This window comes from Myiozetetes cayanensis, unplaced genomic scaffold (genome assembly GCF_022539395.1).
Source record: "Myiozetetes cayanensis isolate MyiCay16 unplaced genomic scaffold, myiCay2020 scf6-25, whole genome shotgun sequence".
In the NCBI taxonomy this organism is placed as follows: domain Eukaryota; kingdom Metazoa; phylum Chordata; class Aves; order Passeriformes; family Tyrannidae; genus Myiozetetes; species Myiozetetes cayanensis.
The window spans coordinates 34,149,095-34,164,503 of NW_026087853.1; the positions used below are offsets into that span (position 1 = coordinate 34,149,095).

Genomic DNA, 15,409 nt, shown 5'->3' on the forward strand with positions numbered 1-15,409 from the left:
TCCCAGCTTCTCACCACCCTTCCTCCCTCCCCCCTTCCCACATGTCAGCAGTAACTGGGCTAGGTTCTCTGTGAGGGCACATGTGGCCCTGTGGGCAAAGGCACGAAGTCTGGCTTCTCTGAGGCAGTAAGCATGTGTAAGAGTGGGATCGTGTGGTTCACCAGCTAAGCAGAGATCATAGAAATGTACCCATAAACCTCATCTATCTTCCTTGATTCCTGAGAAGAGTTACATCTTAATCAAACATAGAATGTTTTACAAAAAAACCCTCCATGTACCATCCATCTGTATCTGATTTGTTTTGACCATGGTGTGCACTGATGATTGGCTTGGGTTTTTTGTATTTTTTTAGTGAACCGAGAGTTGAAATAAATAATCATCGTAATAAATTATAACATTAATTTGCATGTGCTTGGTATTTGTTTTACCAGTACATATCTTTGCTTCAAGTTTTAATACTTTCAATACCTAATGGTTTTTAACTGGCAGAGTGTAGGTTTAGATTAGACATTAGGAACAAATTCATTACTGTGAGAGTGGTGAGGCACTGGAAAGGTTGTCCAGAGAAGTTGTGGATGTTCCATCCTTAGAAGTGTTCAAGGCCGGGTTGGATGGGGGCTTGGAGCAACCTGGTCTAGTGGAAGGTGTCCCTGCCCTCATCAGGGAGTTTGGAACTAGATGATCTTTAAGGTCCCTTCCAATCCAAACCTTTCTATGATTTCTTGTTGTACTTGCATTTTGTCATAATGTTTACATGAACATGTTTGGAAGGTGCAACTCAGGTAGTCAGTGTGCCAGATGATAAAATAAGGGACGTTCTTTAGTGGGGAAAATGAAACAGCTTAGAACTATGACTTATTACATATATTCCTGTCATAATTCATCTTTGGTAGTAAAGGAGAATACAATAAAGTTGCAGTTTTCAGAGTTTTTAAATTTTAAAATTCACTTTAATTAAAGACAGAGTAGGCCCACTTCTGAGGACCTTCAAATTATCCACTATAGAATTAGTGAATTTCAGTATAATTACATGTCCACATTGTTCTATCAAGTTCAAAATCCTTTGTCTCATAGCTTGGGATAGAATCTTCTCAGAGCAAATCACAGTATATTTGGGTGATTTTGCTTCCAGTGCTCTTGCAAATAACTGTTTTCACTACCCACTAAGCTGTAGCCTAAACTTGTAAATCTCATGCCAGTTTTGATAGGTGGAGACCCGGGTTCGATTCCCGGTCAGGGCCACTCCCGGGCAGGTGGGGCTCGTCAGCCCTTAAAGGCAACCCACCTACGTCCTAAGGACCTCGCTGCCACTGTCCAAGCTCGCTTGGCCCCGGCAGATGAACCTTAGGATTAAAGGGTGGGCTCAGTTCCGCGCACACTGTGTCTCACCTAAAAAATCCAATGCGCAGGCTGGAAGGTGGAAAGACCTTCCCCGGATCTTCGCTCGCGAAGACTGGCCATTATTATTATTATTATTATTATATTATTATCTTATGATTTTGCTCTGACATATCTGTTTGGTGTTTATTTGAAATAGAGCCTCTGCAAAAAATTCATATGTGGGAGGAAAGATTATTTATGCAGCAGCAAGGATGCATTTCTTACTGGATGAATTACATGCGTAATCTCCAAGGCTCTCCCTTGTGCTCTCTCAATCAGAAGTTCCTGCCTGTGAAATTGGTTTTGGAGACAGCAGTAAATGGTTCTGGATGCTGCTTTCTTCCTTTCTGTAACTTCTGTTTTTGTAGTCCAGATTTACATGACATCAATTTGCTCCTTTTTTTGTGTGTATCAGTTTGTAATTGGTGGGAACAGTTTGCTCTGAAGAATCACAGTCATGGTTGGGTAAAAAATTACTTTATTCACATCTTCAGCTTCTGCTGTATTAGGAACATCAAATAACAAATTAGAGAGAAATTGGAACTGCAAAGCACAAATATATTTGAAGATCTATGCTAGTAAATAGTGCCTTTTAAAGACATTCACTATTTGCAAGCTGCAGTGTTGTCATCCTGAAAATAAGCAACATTAATATTTGTTTCGCTTCAGAAAGCATTTTGACATCTTCAGGTAAAATATGCCGTCATCAAGACAATTACAGTGGAAAACAATGAGAGTATTTGGAACTAGACTAACTTTTGAAATTAGACTGATAATTAGGGTTTTTTTCTTTTTGTGAATTATCGGTTTATTAAAAGGTGGGAAGTGAATTTAATACATAAGTTGCTGCATCAGTTGGTATGCACATAAGATTTCAATCTTTTTCCCTTTTACAGTTAAGTTACCAGCTTAAGGTGGGTATCATGTACTGCAAAGCCGGGCAAAGCACAGAAGAGGAAATGTATAATAATGAATCAGCAGGTCCAGCCTTTGAGGAGTTTCTTCAGCTCTTGGGAGAACGAGTTCGACTCAAGGGATTTGACAAGTATCGTGCTCAGCTGGATACCAAGAGTAAGGCTTTTTCATTTTTCCACCCTGCCTTAAGTGAACAAAATACATCATATGGTTGTTAACTGCCTCTTTGCAGAGAGTTCTTAAGCATAACGTCTTTGCTATAGGAAGACAGTTGCTCAGTATTATAAGTGAAAGCAGACCACACATGTAATTTGACCCATAACCATATGGTCTCTCACTTCTGATTTTTGTACTAATTTGGTATGAAATTGGATTTTTGTTCTAATTTGGTATGAAATTACCACTACAGCCAAAACAAGAAACCAGTAACTGTGGAACTATTTTTGATATTGCAAATCAGTGTGTTGTGTAATGACTAATCAATATAGTTGATATGTCGTATTTTCTTTTAATGATACGCTTACAGACTGTCACCAAATCGTTTTGAGAACCCATCTATGTCACTCCACCTTGACGAGTTGATCTGCTGCTTTGCTGATGTCTGTTGCATGCAGTTTTTCTTCTAGGCAGTTTCGTCTTAGTCACACTGTCAAATGTATTCCTCCCTCTGTGATTTTTCTTTTGAGTTACAGAAATTAATGTGGATTTGACAGTTAAATTATCAGCTTTAACTGTAAAACTTATTGCAACAAAAATACAGTGGTAAGATGATCTTGGGTGACCATATCTATAAAAGAAACTCACTTTTGCTTTTGGAATCAAACGTAAAATACCTATTTATCAGCTAGCACATGCTGTATTCAATTTGTAGATCTATTTAAACTATTCAGGGGTAAATTTTGGTCTGTATGCCTTTTCTTTGAGTATTAGAACTAACCAGTTCCTATGGAAATCTTTTGCTATTTTGCTCACTTGTGGCAAAGGAAATTAAATAAGGAGTTGATTCATGAAAGCTGAAAAGCATTCATCAACTTCAGTGCAGCAAAAGCTGTGGTCTTGTCATGGGTCTTCTACCACATATACTGTAACTTGCTGTGCTTTAGTGCTCCACCATTCTACCCTGTGTCCTTAATTCCTACAGGAATAATGTTGCCATCTCCTCAGGCTGTTCTTGGCCAATCTGATCATCAGTCCTCAGAGAGTTATAAAACCTGTGGTTTTTAACCTAAATTAATACCTATTTCACATACATTTAACGTTGAGCCTGCTTTCTTTTACTTGCAGTATTTATGTTCCCTCTGTTGTAGTTACTCACTTAAGTGCATTTCATAGAATCATAGAATGCTTTGAGTTGAAAGGAATATATCCTCCTGTTTCAACCCCCCTGCCATGGGCAGGGACACCTTCCCTTAGGCCAGAGCCCCATCCAACCTGACCTTGAACAGTTTCAGGGATGGGGGGCATCCCTAGCTTCTCTGAGTGGCCTATTCCAGTGCCTTACCACCCACACAATAAAGAATATCTTCCCAATATCTAATCTAAACATACCCTCCCTAAAGTAAAATCCTCTCTTCCCTTTCTTCTGGTTTAGTCAAGACACGAAAAAACACTAGCCCTTATTTTGGTGTCAGTCCACACATGGTTTCTAGTATATGTAAATGCTGTATGATTAAGAGTTGATTCATCTGCTCAAATACACCTGTAACTGTCTTTTAAGTACTTATTTTGCATTTTCTTCCAAGCAGCAAAATTTTCCAGAAGTTTTCTGAGTTTTTTCTTGTTGCTTCCAACTCAAGGAAAGGATTTTGTCAGGTTTTTAGTTCAGGTACTACAGTCTAGGCCTTGTTGAATGGAAACATGAGCTTTTAGTTGACTGAATCTCTCCCAGTTTTGAGAGTTGTCTTCTTGTAATAAAGGTTTCTCCTCTATGTTGAGAGCTGGCAGGTCACATTGCTCAGGTTTTCACACTGCTCTGTAGACCTACTCAGTTCCATTCTGTATCTAAAAATACAAAAAGGCTTATGTGAACACTTCACTGTGATTGGAGAAGAAGGGTAATCATCTTGAGTGGAAAATGCTGCTTTCATGAAGGGTTTCCTACGTTTTGTTTCAGTCAAGGTTTACAAGCTCACACATGTGGGGCCTCATCAGCTAGAACTGCTTAGGAACTCTTAAATTGTCCGCAATCTTTTGAGTTATGTTGTCTGCAGCTTACTGAGAAAACACAGGACTACACAGCATGCAGGAGTTCCTAATGAGTAGGTTTAGACACCAGTAAATGTGAACAGTGGCAGCAAACTTTTGTAACTGATCTTGATGGTGCTATGTTTTCTTTCTGCCAATGTGCAAAACACAGACTGGATGTGGTGAAAGAGAAGGTGCTTTGGGGACACAACTCCAAAAAAGCCACCTTGTGGTAGGCAAAGTGCTGAAGACCAGAGATGGTCACAAGAGCTGCATCTCACATGTGGAGAATATGTGAATGGCAGAATACAGCGAGGCTGTACATCTTCGATAGCTACCCTGAGTAATCAGTCTTTTTGCCTTGGCCCAAACACGGAAAGACCTGCAAAGAAGGAGGCTGTGGTTTTTACTGTGATTTAGGTTTATAGGTTTTGTAGAAACAGCTGGGTTTACAGCTAGGAAATGAGCTCCAGCCCTGTGCTCTTCTGCTGGTAGAGATCACTGTCTTAGAATAGGTTTTGCAGTCTCATTGCTCAGGAAATTTTCCTGCTTAAGAATTCTGTTCAGTGTCAGCACAATTGATTGCAAAGACGTGCTTAAAACTAGTGTCTGTTCATTGACTCGTAAGAAAGGTCAGGTCTGTGTAGGCTCCTTGGCTAGTTTCTGTACCTCTGACAATGCTTTATAACCGATGAAAAGCAGTTACATGAGGTAAGACACATGGAAAGATTTTCTGTGGATGAAGGTGAACAGATTTGTATATGTACTCTGAAAATTTTCACAGTATTTTTAATTGATGCAAATTTAGAAAAGTAAAGTTACTCTAGCAAAAACTGGTTTCAGAACAGTTGTTGTTCTTAGAAATTTTATTGAATTAGGGGCCTAATTGGTAAGTATCCATAACAGAGTCATTTTTTTAAAAGGAGAAATCTCATGCATCCTATTAACTGAAATCCTGTTTAAGTGTATTCGATCCTTCAAGGGCTTTAGCTTTGGATCTCTGCCAGTGCCACTGTGGAAAAGAGATGCTACTTTTCAAGTTTTGTTTGTTTATTTCTAGAATTACCAGAGGGGAAGCAGTCTATCTCCTGGCAGCCTGCAGACTTTGGATAGGAATTAGAGCTTGAAAATGTCACCTGTCCTACAGTGACTAGGAAGTTTATGGGCATCACTTTAAAGTCATAAACATCACGGTGATCTTTCAAATTATAACTTCAGTCATTTTACTTTATTTTCTAGTTGTAATGCATACCTTATTTCCCTCCCCCTCACTTAGTCGTATTTCTCAGTATTTTAAATTGGTAGATGAGATCAGGTCGGTAATACTAGACCTGGCTTCTGCTTTGTGGAGAAGCTCCCTGCAGCTGTTACAAAGAATAAGGCAAAGGATTCTGTGAGCCATAAAGAACTTTCACTCAGCTTTGTGTACAGTTCCCGCATGAGGCAGGCAAGTTCTCCACTCTGGTGTGGACTCTTAGGACCCTCAGCAAGTCATTTATAGCTACATCTAAAAACAGGTGGAGATTTCTTCAACATGCAGTTGCTCTAAGAGGGAATCAGAGTCTTCAACCGAGAGAATCCAGATCTCCTAATGAACTTCTAGGACTTCCATGTTAGAGCAAAGTCTGGAAGCCTGAACAAGCCCTTCCCCACCAGGGGAAGTTCTAACTATTGAACAGCAGACTTCCAGCCCCTCTTGAACTGAGAAGTAAAAGCAACATCAAGAAAAAACCTGACTGCAATACACCTGAGCCTAAGTATTGATTAGGAAAGATTTTGGTGAGTTACCAACCCTCTCCTATTACACAGCAGAAGGATTTAAAACCATTTCCCACATTTCAGTTGACTGTTCAAATCACTGGAGTGAAAAGGTAACAACAATTCATATATTTAGAAAGAAAGATGTAACTTGTGTTACTTGGGTGCACCCACTCTGCATTTACAAACATGTACAATAATTCTAATCAGACTAATGAGAATGCCTTTCTAAAACTTTGTGGCACAGCAAATGCCAGCACTTCAGCAACATCAGGTAAAGGACACAGTGACTTAGATTCTTCTTTTGTAATTGGCTCAAAGAGAACCAAAAATGAAGTTGTGCCCCATAAAGAGGAATTTAATCAGGGATAATTTAATTGCAGTAAAAAATTTGCCAGTGTAAGGGATAGAGAACTCACCCAGTGTAGTTGACTGGCATTACTATGTAATATGATTTCCTTTGTAAGCAGGAGGTAAGTTCCTGATGGAATCTAACAAAAGCCACTACTTTAAAACAAAACTTACCTACTTTAAATAAGGCTTTCTGAATTTTAAAGCTTTTATTTTCATGAGTGGATGATAAGAAATGGTCTTTCACCTCTGAATACTTTCAGTTCTTTTTATGTTGAGGTGTTTTTTTTTTGCACTCATTTACTTTTATTTTCCCTGTCCTGTTCGTAGTAGACAGTCCCTTCCCACGCTTAATTGCAACAAGAGAGGCCATAGCCCATTAAGTTTGCACCTTCACACAAGAAAATTAGGGTTTGCTGACATCCACTTTCCATGATCTAGGCCAAAGAAAAGCAGATGGTTTGGAAAATACATCATGAAAAAGTGTTGGTTTTTTCTCTTGAATTCTAGACTAGAGGATAGTCTTGGAAAAAAGATGTTGGGTTGAGGAGGAAGTCAAAATTCCAAAGTGGTAGGAATGTGTTCATTTTATACAAAAAAAAATTTTAAGAGTGAAATAATATATGTAACAACCAATATAATGTAGGCATGCAGAACTTCAGAAATAGCAGCAAACAAATACAGTTCTGACACTGTGCTTAAGAATGTGTTATGAATGAGACTAACTCCTGTAAACAGATGTGTTCAGTGGCAGCAACTTTCAGGGTTGGATAAAATATGATTACACAGAATGTATGCAGGCCAACTACCCTGGAGAAGAGGAGAGTGAGGGGAGACCTTATTGCAGTTGCAACTTCCTCGTGAGGGGAAGAGGAGGGACAGGCACTGATCTCTTCTCTGTGGTGACAGTGACAGGACTTGGAGGGAATGGTCTGAAGTTGTGTCAGGAGAGCTTTAGATTGGATATTAGAAAAAGGTTCTTCACCCAGAGGGTGGTTGGGCACTGGAACAGGCTCCTTAGGGCAGTGGTCACAGCACCAAACCTGACAGAGTTCAAGAAGCATTTAGACAACACTCCCAGGGACATGGTGTGACTCTTGGGGATGGTCCTGTGCAGGGCCAGGAGTTGGACCTTGATGATCTTGTGCGTCCCTTTTGACTTAGGACATAATCTATTCTATGGTAATATTTGGCATGTATGTCCAACACAGTGGTAGTGTGGTTGATGCAGGAAATGAGGGAAGTTGATTAATGTGAGGTGTGGGAGTTTATTTGACAAGATTATAAGCTTAGCTAATAATGGTAGGTTTCTGTACTAGATGTTTATGTATTGCATGACTTTCTGGCTAAAACATGAGAAGAATATAAAACCAGAATATAAATTATTAAATAGATAAATCTAGGAAATGAATGGACTTTGAATTGACATTTCATTTATGGGGTTGTCAATAAAACTCAGTGTTTGTGATTAAATAATACAGATAGATAACCTTCCTAACTTGTACTGTATAACATCTTTCCAACCATGTGGAAATAAGAACGGACTTACTCTTGGGTCTGCGACATTTGCTGGGAGACCAATAGCCAAAGGAGGTTGGAGGTTCCTTAACTGCTTAAGAAGCAGCAGTAGGGATGGAGGGAAGTCTCTCTGCATTTCTCTGTGTTTGTGTTAACATGTGTACTTTTGTATGTTACAAATAAAAAGATTCTGTCCTCAGAAATTCTGTCTGAAAATAACTTGGATATTACAGAAGTTAAACATGAGTGCTTACTGTAATCCTTGTATATGGCACAAAGAAGAGCAATTTTGACAGCTGCTGACAGCAAAGGTATAGGAGAGCAACATTACGTTTTGAAAATTTTTGTTCTCGTGCTTTTAAGTGTGAACCCTGCAGCAGTTTGTAGCAATGGCTGTCATACCTCATCAATATAATTTATTTTTTGTTCTCCTAGAATTCCTTTCAATGTTTTCCTTTGAAACAGTGAGTTAGATTTTCTACTTGTAATGTTTTTTATACAGTTTTCTAGTGTGGAGGTTGTTTTAAGCTGCTGTAGAAGCAGACAAAGTCCCATGGATTCAGTGAGGTGAATTTGTCAGCAGTTTGCTGGTGGTGTCAGTCAATTTTGAGCCCTGTTGGTGTTGGAAAAAACATTCAGTGTGAGTCTGTTAAGACAATCCTTGTGAAGGTAGCTGAGAATCATTGGAAGGACAGAAGACTAAAGTAGATTTAAGGTGATTAATGAGGAAGGAAAAAAAGATCATATAATGTCTCAGCTAAGTAGCCAAATCCAGTAATGGAGCAAAGCTGAGAAGGCATCATAAGCTAATGGCAGGAGGGGATGTCTTCAGTGTAAAAAGGTGCTAATGAATTTGTAGATCCCTCGGGCTCTGTTAACTAGAAGGAAATTGAAGTGGATTGCAGTGCTGGCTTACAGTTCTGACCTTGAAATGATGGCTGTTATTCCAGTGCACAGTCCTGGATTTTACTGCAGTGGCTGTGATTTGATTTAAAGCAAACACCTGTAGTTACTGTTTTGTACTTCAGAAAAAGCACACTTTACTTGAAAGAAAAAAGAAATCGCAATGCTGAGAGAGATGCACAGTCTGTAGTGGATATGGGCTTCTGTTTGTAGTTAGATTTGAATGAGAGATTAAAACTGTGAAGTACTTGGAAATAATTGGAATTATTAAATGTGTTATGTGTTATTTGAATTATAGCCTGATTATGTAGTTTGCAGAATCAGTGCTGTTCTGAGAAAGAATCCTTTTCTGCCTGAAATGAAGTCCATACAGGAAGGTTGAAAGTTTGGCTTGAATATTTAGATGTTTTAGTGTACTTTTTTTTCAGAATGGCTTTATTCTTTCCCACCAACCGCTTCTGGGTCCTTTCCCTGCTTTGGGGACCTTGCTTCCCCTGTGTGTCTGACTCACTTCTCTGTCTTCTTGCATTTGCTCCTGCTTTCCAATTATTTGTGATATTTTTGTATGCCCTGTTTATGAAAGATGATGTATAAATTAGCATCTTTACAGATAGACAAAGCCAGTAAGAAGCTATGTTGATGTCTAGGTGACTTTCAGGTGCATCTACCCCCTTCAGTGTGCACTGCAGTGATCAGGCAGAGGATGGAGGCTGCTATGAACAGAGTGGACAATGAAATGATTCCCTTTCAGCTGTCCTGCTGTTCTAATTAGCATTAAAAAGAAAATATTTAGCAGTTACCTAGTTTATCCTACTGGCAATGTTGAATGCTGAAACAGAGAGTGCAATCTCCTTGAAACATTAACTGAGAATTACTATTTTTTTATAAGGTTGTAGGAATCTTTTCTTTCTAATTTTAATTTTGTTCTGTATAGATGATCTGGAAGTGGAAAATTCTTATGCAGCTCTAATATAGAAGACTTCCCATTTCATTTTATGGCTGATTTTGTGCTTTCTCATTTACAGTAAAGCTACCTCTTTTTATTATTCTGAATCTGACAGAAAACAAACTTCTCAAAGTTGTCCCCAAAATCTGGGTGAATAAACTGTATATTTAGGTTACTATAAATGCCTCAGAAATCTCAGAACTATTATCTTCTTAGTATCATGATCTCTCTGCTAATACAAAAACCCAATGTGTAGTTTTTAACAGCTTTTTAAAATATGCTGTTATAAATGTTATCTATTTATATCATTTAGGGATTATATAATTTAGCAGCATGTTTATATAACTTCAGATAACCAGGATGCTTTTTTCCCATATATATATATATATAAAGCTAGTTATTTTTAAAATTCTGTTTGAAAACAGACTTTTTGCTCTTTGGACAGTAGTTGTATTTAATAGAATATACTCACTATTTCATCTTTAAATGTGTTACTACTTAAATGAATGGAACATTTTTCAAGGTCACTTTTTTGAAAGAAAGAAAAAGTAAAAACAGAAGTTCATAGTTTGCATGTAACTAAGTGTTGTTTTCAATCAACACTTTGTAAACTCAGTAATATCCACTCTTCTTTTTTATTTTCTAAACTTCATAATCCTAGTTTTTATCATTTTCTTTCCACATGGAAGTCTCTCCATCCACGTATAATTATTTCTGTGGCTAGTTTCTGGATCCCTTCTCTTTCTTCTATAGCTTTTAAAATAGGGTGGCCAGAACCCAGAACAGGTGAGAGTACCTTGGATTAATATACTAGCATCATAATGTCATTGTTGTGGGCTTTTTCCATCGTCAGTTAGAAGCATGCTAGCGTCCTGTTTGGAGTTTTGATGGTTCCGGTCCATAAAGCACCTGTTCTAATGAAGGTTTTATCTGACTTCATTACATTAGAGCCCTGATATTTATGTTTAAGAGAACTCATTCTGTTCTGGTATTATTTTGCAGTATCTGTCTCTCTTCCATTCTGAAGTTGTTTTCACATTCCTTACAGTTCAGTTTCATTCCAAGACATTGGGTGTGCTTGAAAATTATCTCAGACTTTGCTATCGTTTTTGTGCTTAAATAGGCTTTCTTCAGGGTCTCCTGGTAGAAATTCTCTGTTCCTAAAGAAGTTTTTCTTTGGGAAAAGTATGCAGAATTCTACAGGCCATCTGTATGCAGCGTTTGCTTTGGCAGGTGAATAAAATCTGAGTAAGTTCTTATTTGCTGATATATCAGCTAGGATTGTGGATGAATAGGAATTCTTGTCTTGGCTGATGATTTTTTTTGATAATAATGACACTTTCTCCCTAAACTTTTTTTTTTTAAATAATTCTATTATTTTGTCTTTTTAACTGCAGCTGATTCAACAGGTACTCACTCTCTATACACAACATACAAGGACTATGAAATCATGTTCCACGTTTCTACGATGTTGCCGTATACTCCAAACAACAAGCAACAGGTAAGATAGGCTACGCCTATCTAGAATTGTATTTTCCTCCTTCTCAGGAGAAGATGAACTATTGAGTATTTATGACAACTTTCATTTGTTACTAGCAAAGACAATACTTAAGGAATCAGAAGTAAAAGTGGCCATCTTTTTGTTAGGGAGGTGAGCAGAGCAGATCATTGTAGGTACATCATAGGTAGATTTTTCTCCATTGGACTGTTTTCTATTTAACTGTGCATTACCACTATGCATTTACATAGTAAACAGTATAGAATAATGTGAGTAGCACATACGTGTTACATAAATAATAGTTCATATCTTATCTCAAAGTGTTCTTGATTTTAAATTATTTTAAACCTTTTAGACTAGCTAAGTCAATCGCCCTTTAAGGATTGCATTCAGCAAATTGTAATGTGCACAGAATGAGATAATGAGTAGGTGGTCCAGCACGCTACACAAGAAGACATGAGTCAAAATCCTTTTGTCAAAGTCCTTTTTTGTTTTCCTCTTTTTTTTTTTCTTTTTTTATTAACTATATTATACTGAAGAGCTATGTAGGCTGATCTGCTTTGTTACACTGAGTACCTTAGTGTTGTTTAACTCTAAGCCATGGTGTTGTGAATGTTGTATATGCATTTTGTTCTGGAAAGGATGCTTTGTACTTCTGCAAATAAAATAGAAATTTCCTTTTACAATAGAAGTTAACATAGAGTTCTTTTTACTTTGCTTTGGTACATTAATTGTTCTACTACTTGGTAGCTTATCTTGTCTCCTACTCTAGTCTTGTATTTACTCAAAGAAGCATAAAGAAAATTATTATCAAGTGCATTATGGACAATGACAACTATTTTCAACTCGAAATTGAGCCTACCTCTACTTTGTAAAAAAGTGTGAAGTGAGGAATGTTTTCCTTCTTCCATGTGTCAGTGATTACTCTTGATACTAGCAGGGTTTGCTGTTGTTTTTCCCCTTTTGTTTAGCTTAAAATTTTCCCATACAAGTTCTTCCTGTGTGCTACTTATGAAAATGAAATTGTTATGAAAACCCCCGTGCCTGAAATTTATGAAATGAATAAGCAGTTTTGGTATTTGTTACATAAATCCTCAATTATTTCAGTTTTCAGCTTGAAGTATCATTTGGGGGAAGAAACTGAACAATAGTACTTTAAAATACTGAGAAATAAATAATCGGAAATTTGTGAAAAGTCTGTGTTTTAAACTGTGCATCTTTTTGTTTGTTTGTTTGTTTGTTTTTTGTTAAAGCTTCTGAGAAAACGACATATTGGAAATGATATTGTGACAATAGTTTTCCAGGAGCCTGGAGCACAACCATTCAGCCCAAAGAACATTCGATCCCACTTCCAGCATGTCTTTGTCATTGTACGAGTGCACGGTCCCTGCACTGACAGCGTTTGTTACAGGTAGCTCTCGCTGGGTTCACTGAAAACGTGGAATTGAGTGTAAAGGGAGTTGTCATTCTTCTCTTAAATTCTCAGTAGGGAAACATAATGAAAGATAGGGGTCAAGGAGATTTTGGGTATTGTGAATTTGGAGCACTTTTTAAAAAGTATGAATATGTAAATGAAACACACCCAGTGAGGAAATTACTGTGGTCAGTATGTGTGTACACACACATGTGCACATACACGTGCATATCAAGCATTTGGAAATTATTTTAAAATTGCATTCTCACTTCCTTTTTACTCTCTTTATTAAGAGTATGCTAGAGTAATATTTTTGCATTGAAAGAACAAAAAACCCCTACTTCTTGTTCAGATAATTTGGTCGTCTGAACTCATGTTTTGAAATAATAACAGTTAAAAAGTATGACTTAACCTTTCAGAAAGAAGCTGAGGTCTCTGAAATATCTTAATTTCTCATCTCTTGTTCTCCAACAAAGAAATTACAGAGCATTATACAACCAAAAAAATTAGTCTTAATGGGATCTTAAAGTCAATATGATTAAAAGAGAAAATGGTAATTTTCTATTGGTTACTATCAATAGTAACCAATTATTACAAGAATTACAAGATGAGGTTCCTTTTTAGCATAATTTTTTTAAACAAATTACAAGCATCTGTTACAAGCATATCCTTCTACGATCAGTGAAAATTTTTACCTTTGTTATATCCTGAACTCTTAAAGTATTTTTATTTTTAAATGTTGACTGCTCTCAGAAAACTTCTACAAAGCTTTTTCATTTAAAATATGAAATGTCAGAGCAATGGATTTAGAAGAGTAGCTATCTTGAAATTTGAATTAACTTGTTTTCACTGAAATACAAATGTTCACTTAAGTATTTTATTTATATAAAAGGGTTTATTTAGGGGAAAATCTAAGACTGCAGTGTCTGAGTTGGTGTATTCATTATTTTTCAAGTACATGTAAAAGATTCAAAGGCTCTTCCTCAGAAGTTTTGCTAAAGTTCACATAGCATTTCTGGAATTGATTCTGAACTTCACACATGTATTAACTCTCCTGGAGTAGGAATGTTCGTGGTGGCATGCATTTTTAGGCAACTTACTGAAAATTCAACTGTTACATAATTTATGTGGACACAGCTGATTCTTAAACTCTAAGACATATGTTTCAGCTGTGTACAGCAAATGATTTTGAAGTAAAGGGAAGGTAGATAATGTATCCACAAGGGCTGCAGATGCATTTTCCATTTGAATTGCATATAACAAAATAAACAAAATCTGCTTTGGGCTATTATTTCAAGTAATATGACTGCATATTTTCAATTTTTTTCTTTTAAAAGGCATGGGAAAGGTTTATACTTGTTAAACTGTAATAAATTTAAATATTATGAGGGTTATATTTCTGACCCTCAGACGCCGGAATCACTTAATTTTTCAAGTGTTCACAACTACAAGGGGTGGAATCTTACTGGTTACTTATTAGTAATTGGGCTTTAGAGATAGTACAGGCTTAAATTTTAAGGGGAGGGGGAGGAGGTAGGAAAAATAACTGTGAGTGATACAGGAGATCACCAGGACATTGAATGTTCAATGTAATGTCTTTAAGATTAAAATTCTTTTTTTTTTCTGTCCTCTCATTGCAAACTCTTGATTTAAATTTATAGAATTCTATTATGAAAAGTTTTTCTAGGAAACTTTTCGAAGTAAGTCTGACCTCTTTTTCACTGAATTATTTGGAGGAGTTTCATAGATTCATAATTCTAGACAAAACAGGAAACCATATAGCATAAAAATGTACTGGAATTTATATTAGAAAGCTACATAAAAGGAATAAATTGAAGCACTCTCTTGGGCATTGATTCTCCCTCCTAACTAAGATAAAAAATATGTCAAAAGTCTGGTGTCTCTGCTGGCATCACTCACTTTTTAAAACTTCTCAGGCATGTGTTAAAGATTAAATTCTTAGCCCTGTGATTCATGATACTGAAAATGGAATCAAACAAAATCTTACTGGTATTTTTTCATTGTATCCAGTAATTGTGTTTAACACTTAGGTTTCCACCTCTTAATAACAGACTCTTTAGGACCACTGAACATGAGTCAGATAGTTGCTTCATGAGCACCCCCTGTTGCATACTTTTAGATATACTGGCATACGTTTGGAAGAAATTTGACAGTAATGACATCTCTCAATATCAGTTGCCAGAAAATATAAATTAAAAAAACCCTCAATACAACAAAACCAAACCAACCAAACAAAACAGCCCACCACTCAAAACCAGAGGATATACTTCAAGAAAGGATGACTTCATTTTTATTTCTGGTGTTCCTATGTCTTTAGAAAGATTTACTCTGCAGTCTCAGTTACTGGTATTTTGGGGGGATTTCTCTGATTATGATTAAGGATTCAGATAAAAACTTTTCAGATAAATACTTTTCTAATGTGATCAAGTTTCATCCTGTTTTTTGTCTCCATTACCATTGTATTTTGGACAAAATTAGTTAATGCTTTTTTAGACCTACTTATAAATATGTGGTAAATCAT

At 36.8% G+C, this 15,409-nt stretch overlaps 1 protein-coding gene across 4 annotated transcripts in view; it reads left to right on the forward strand.

Moving 5' to 3' along the window:
• Positions 1–15,409, forward strand: part of SIPA1L1 (signal induced proliferation associated 1 like 1) — a 213,278-nt gene that overhangs the window by 151,955 nt on the left and 45,914 nt on the right. For all 4 annotated transcript variants that reach the window (XM_050336206.1, XM_050336204.1, XM_050336202.1 and 1 more), the window contains 3 exons: positions 2,277–2,451; positions 11,353–11,456; positions 12,707–12,864. In XM_050336206.1, the coding sequence (XP_050192163.1) occupies positions 2,277–2,451; positions 11,353–11,456; positions 12,707–12,864 (437 nt within the window). The remainder of the gene's footprint in view (positions 1–2,276; positions 2,452–11,352; positions 11,457–12,706; positions 12,865–15,409) is intronic.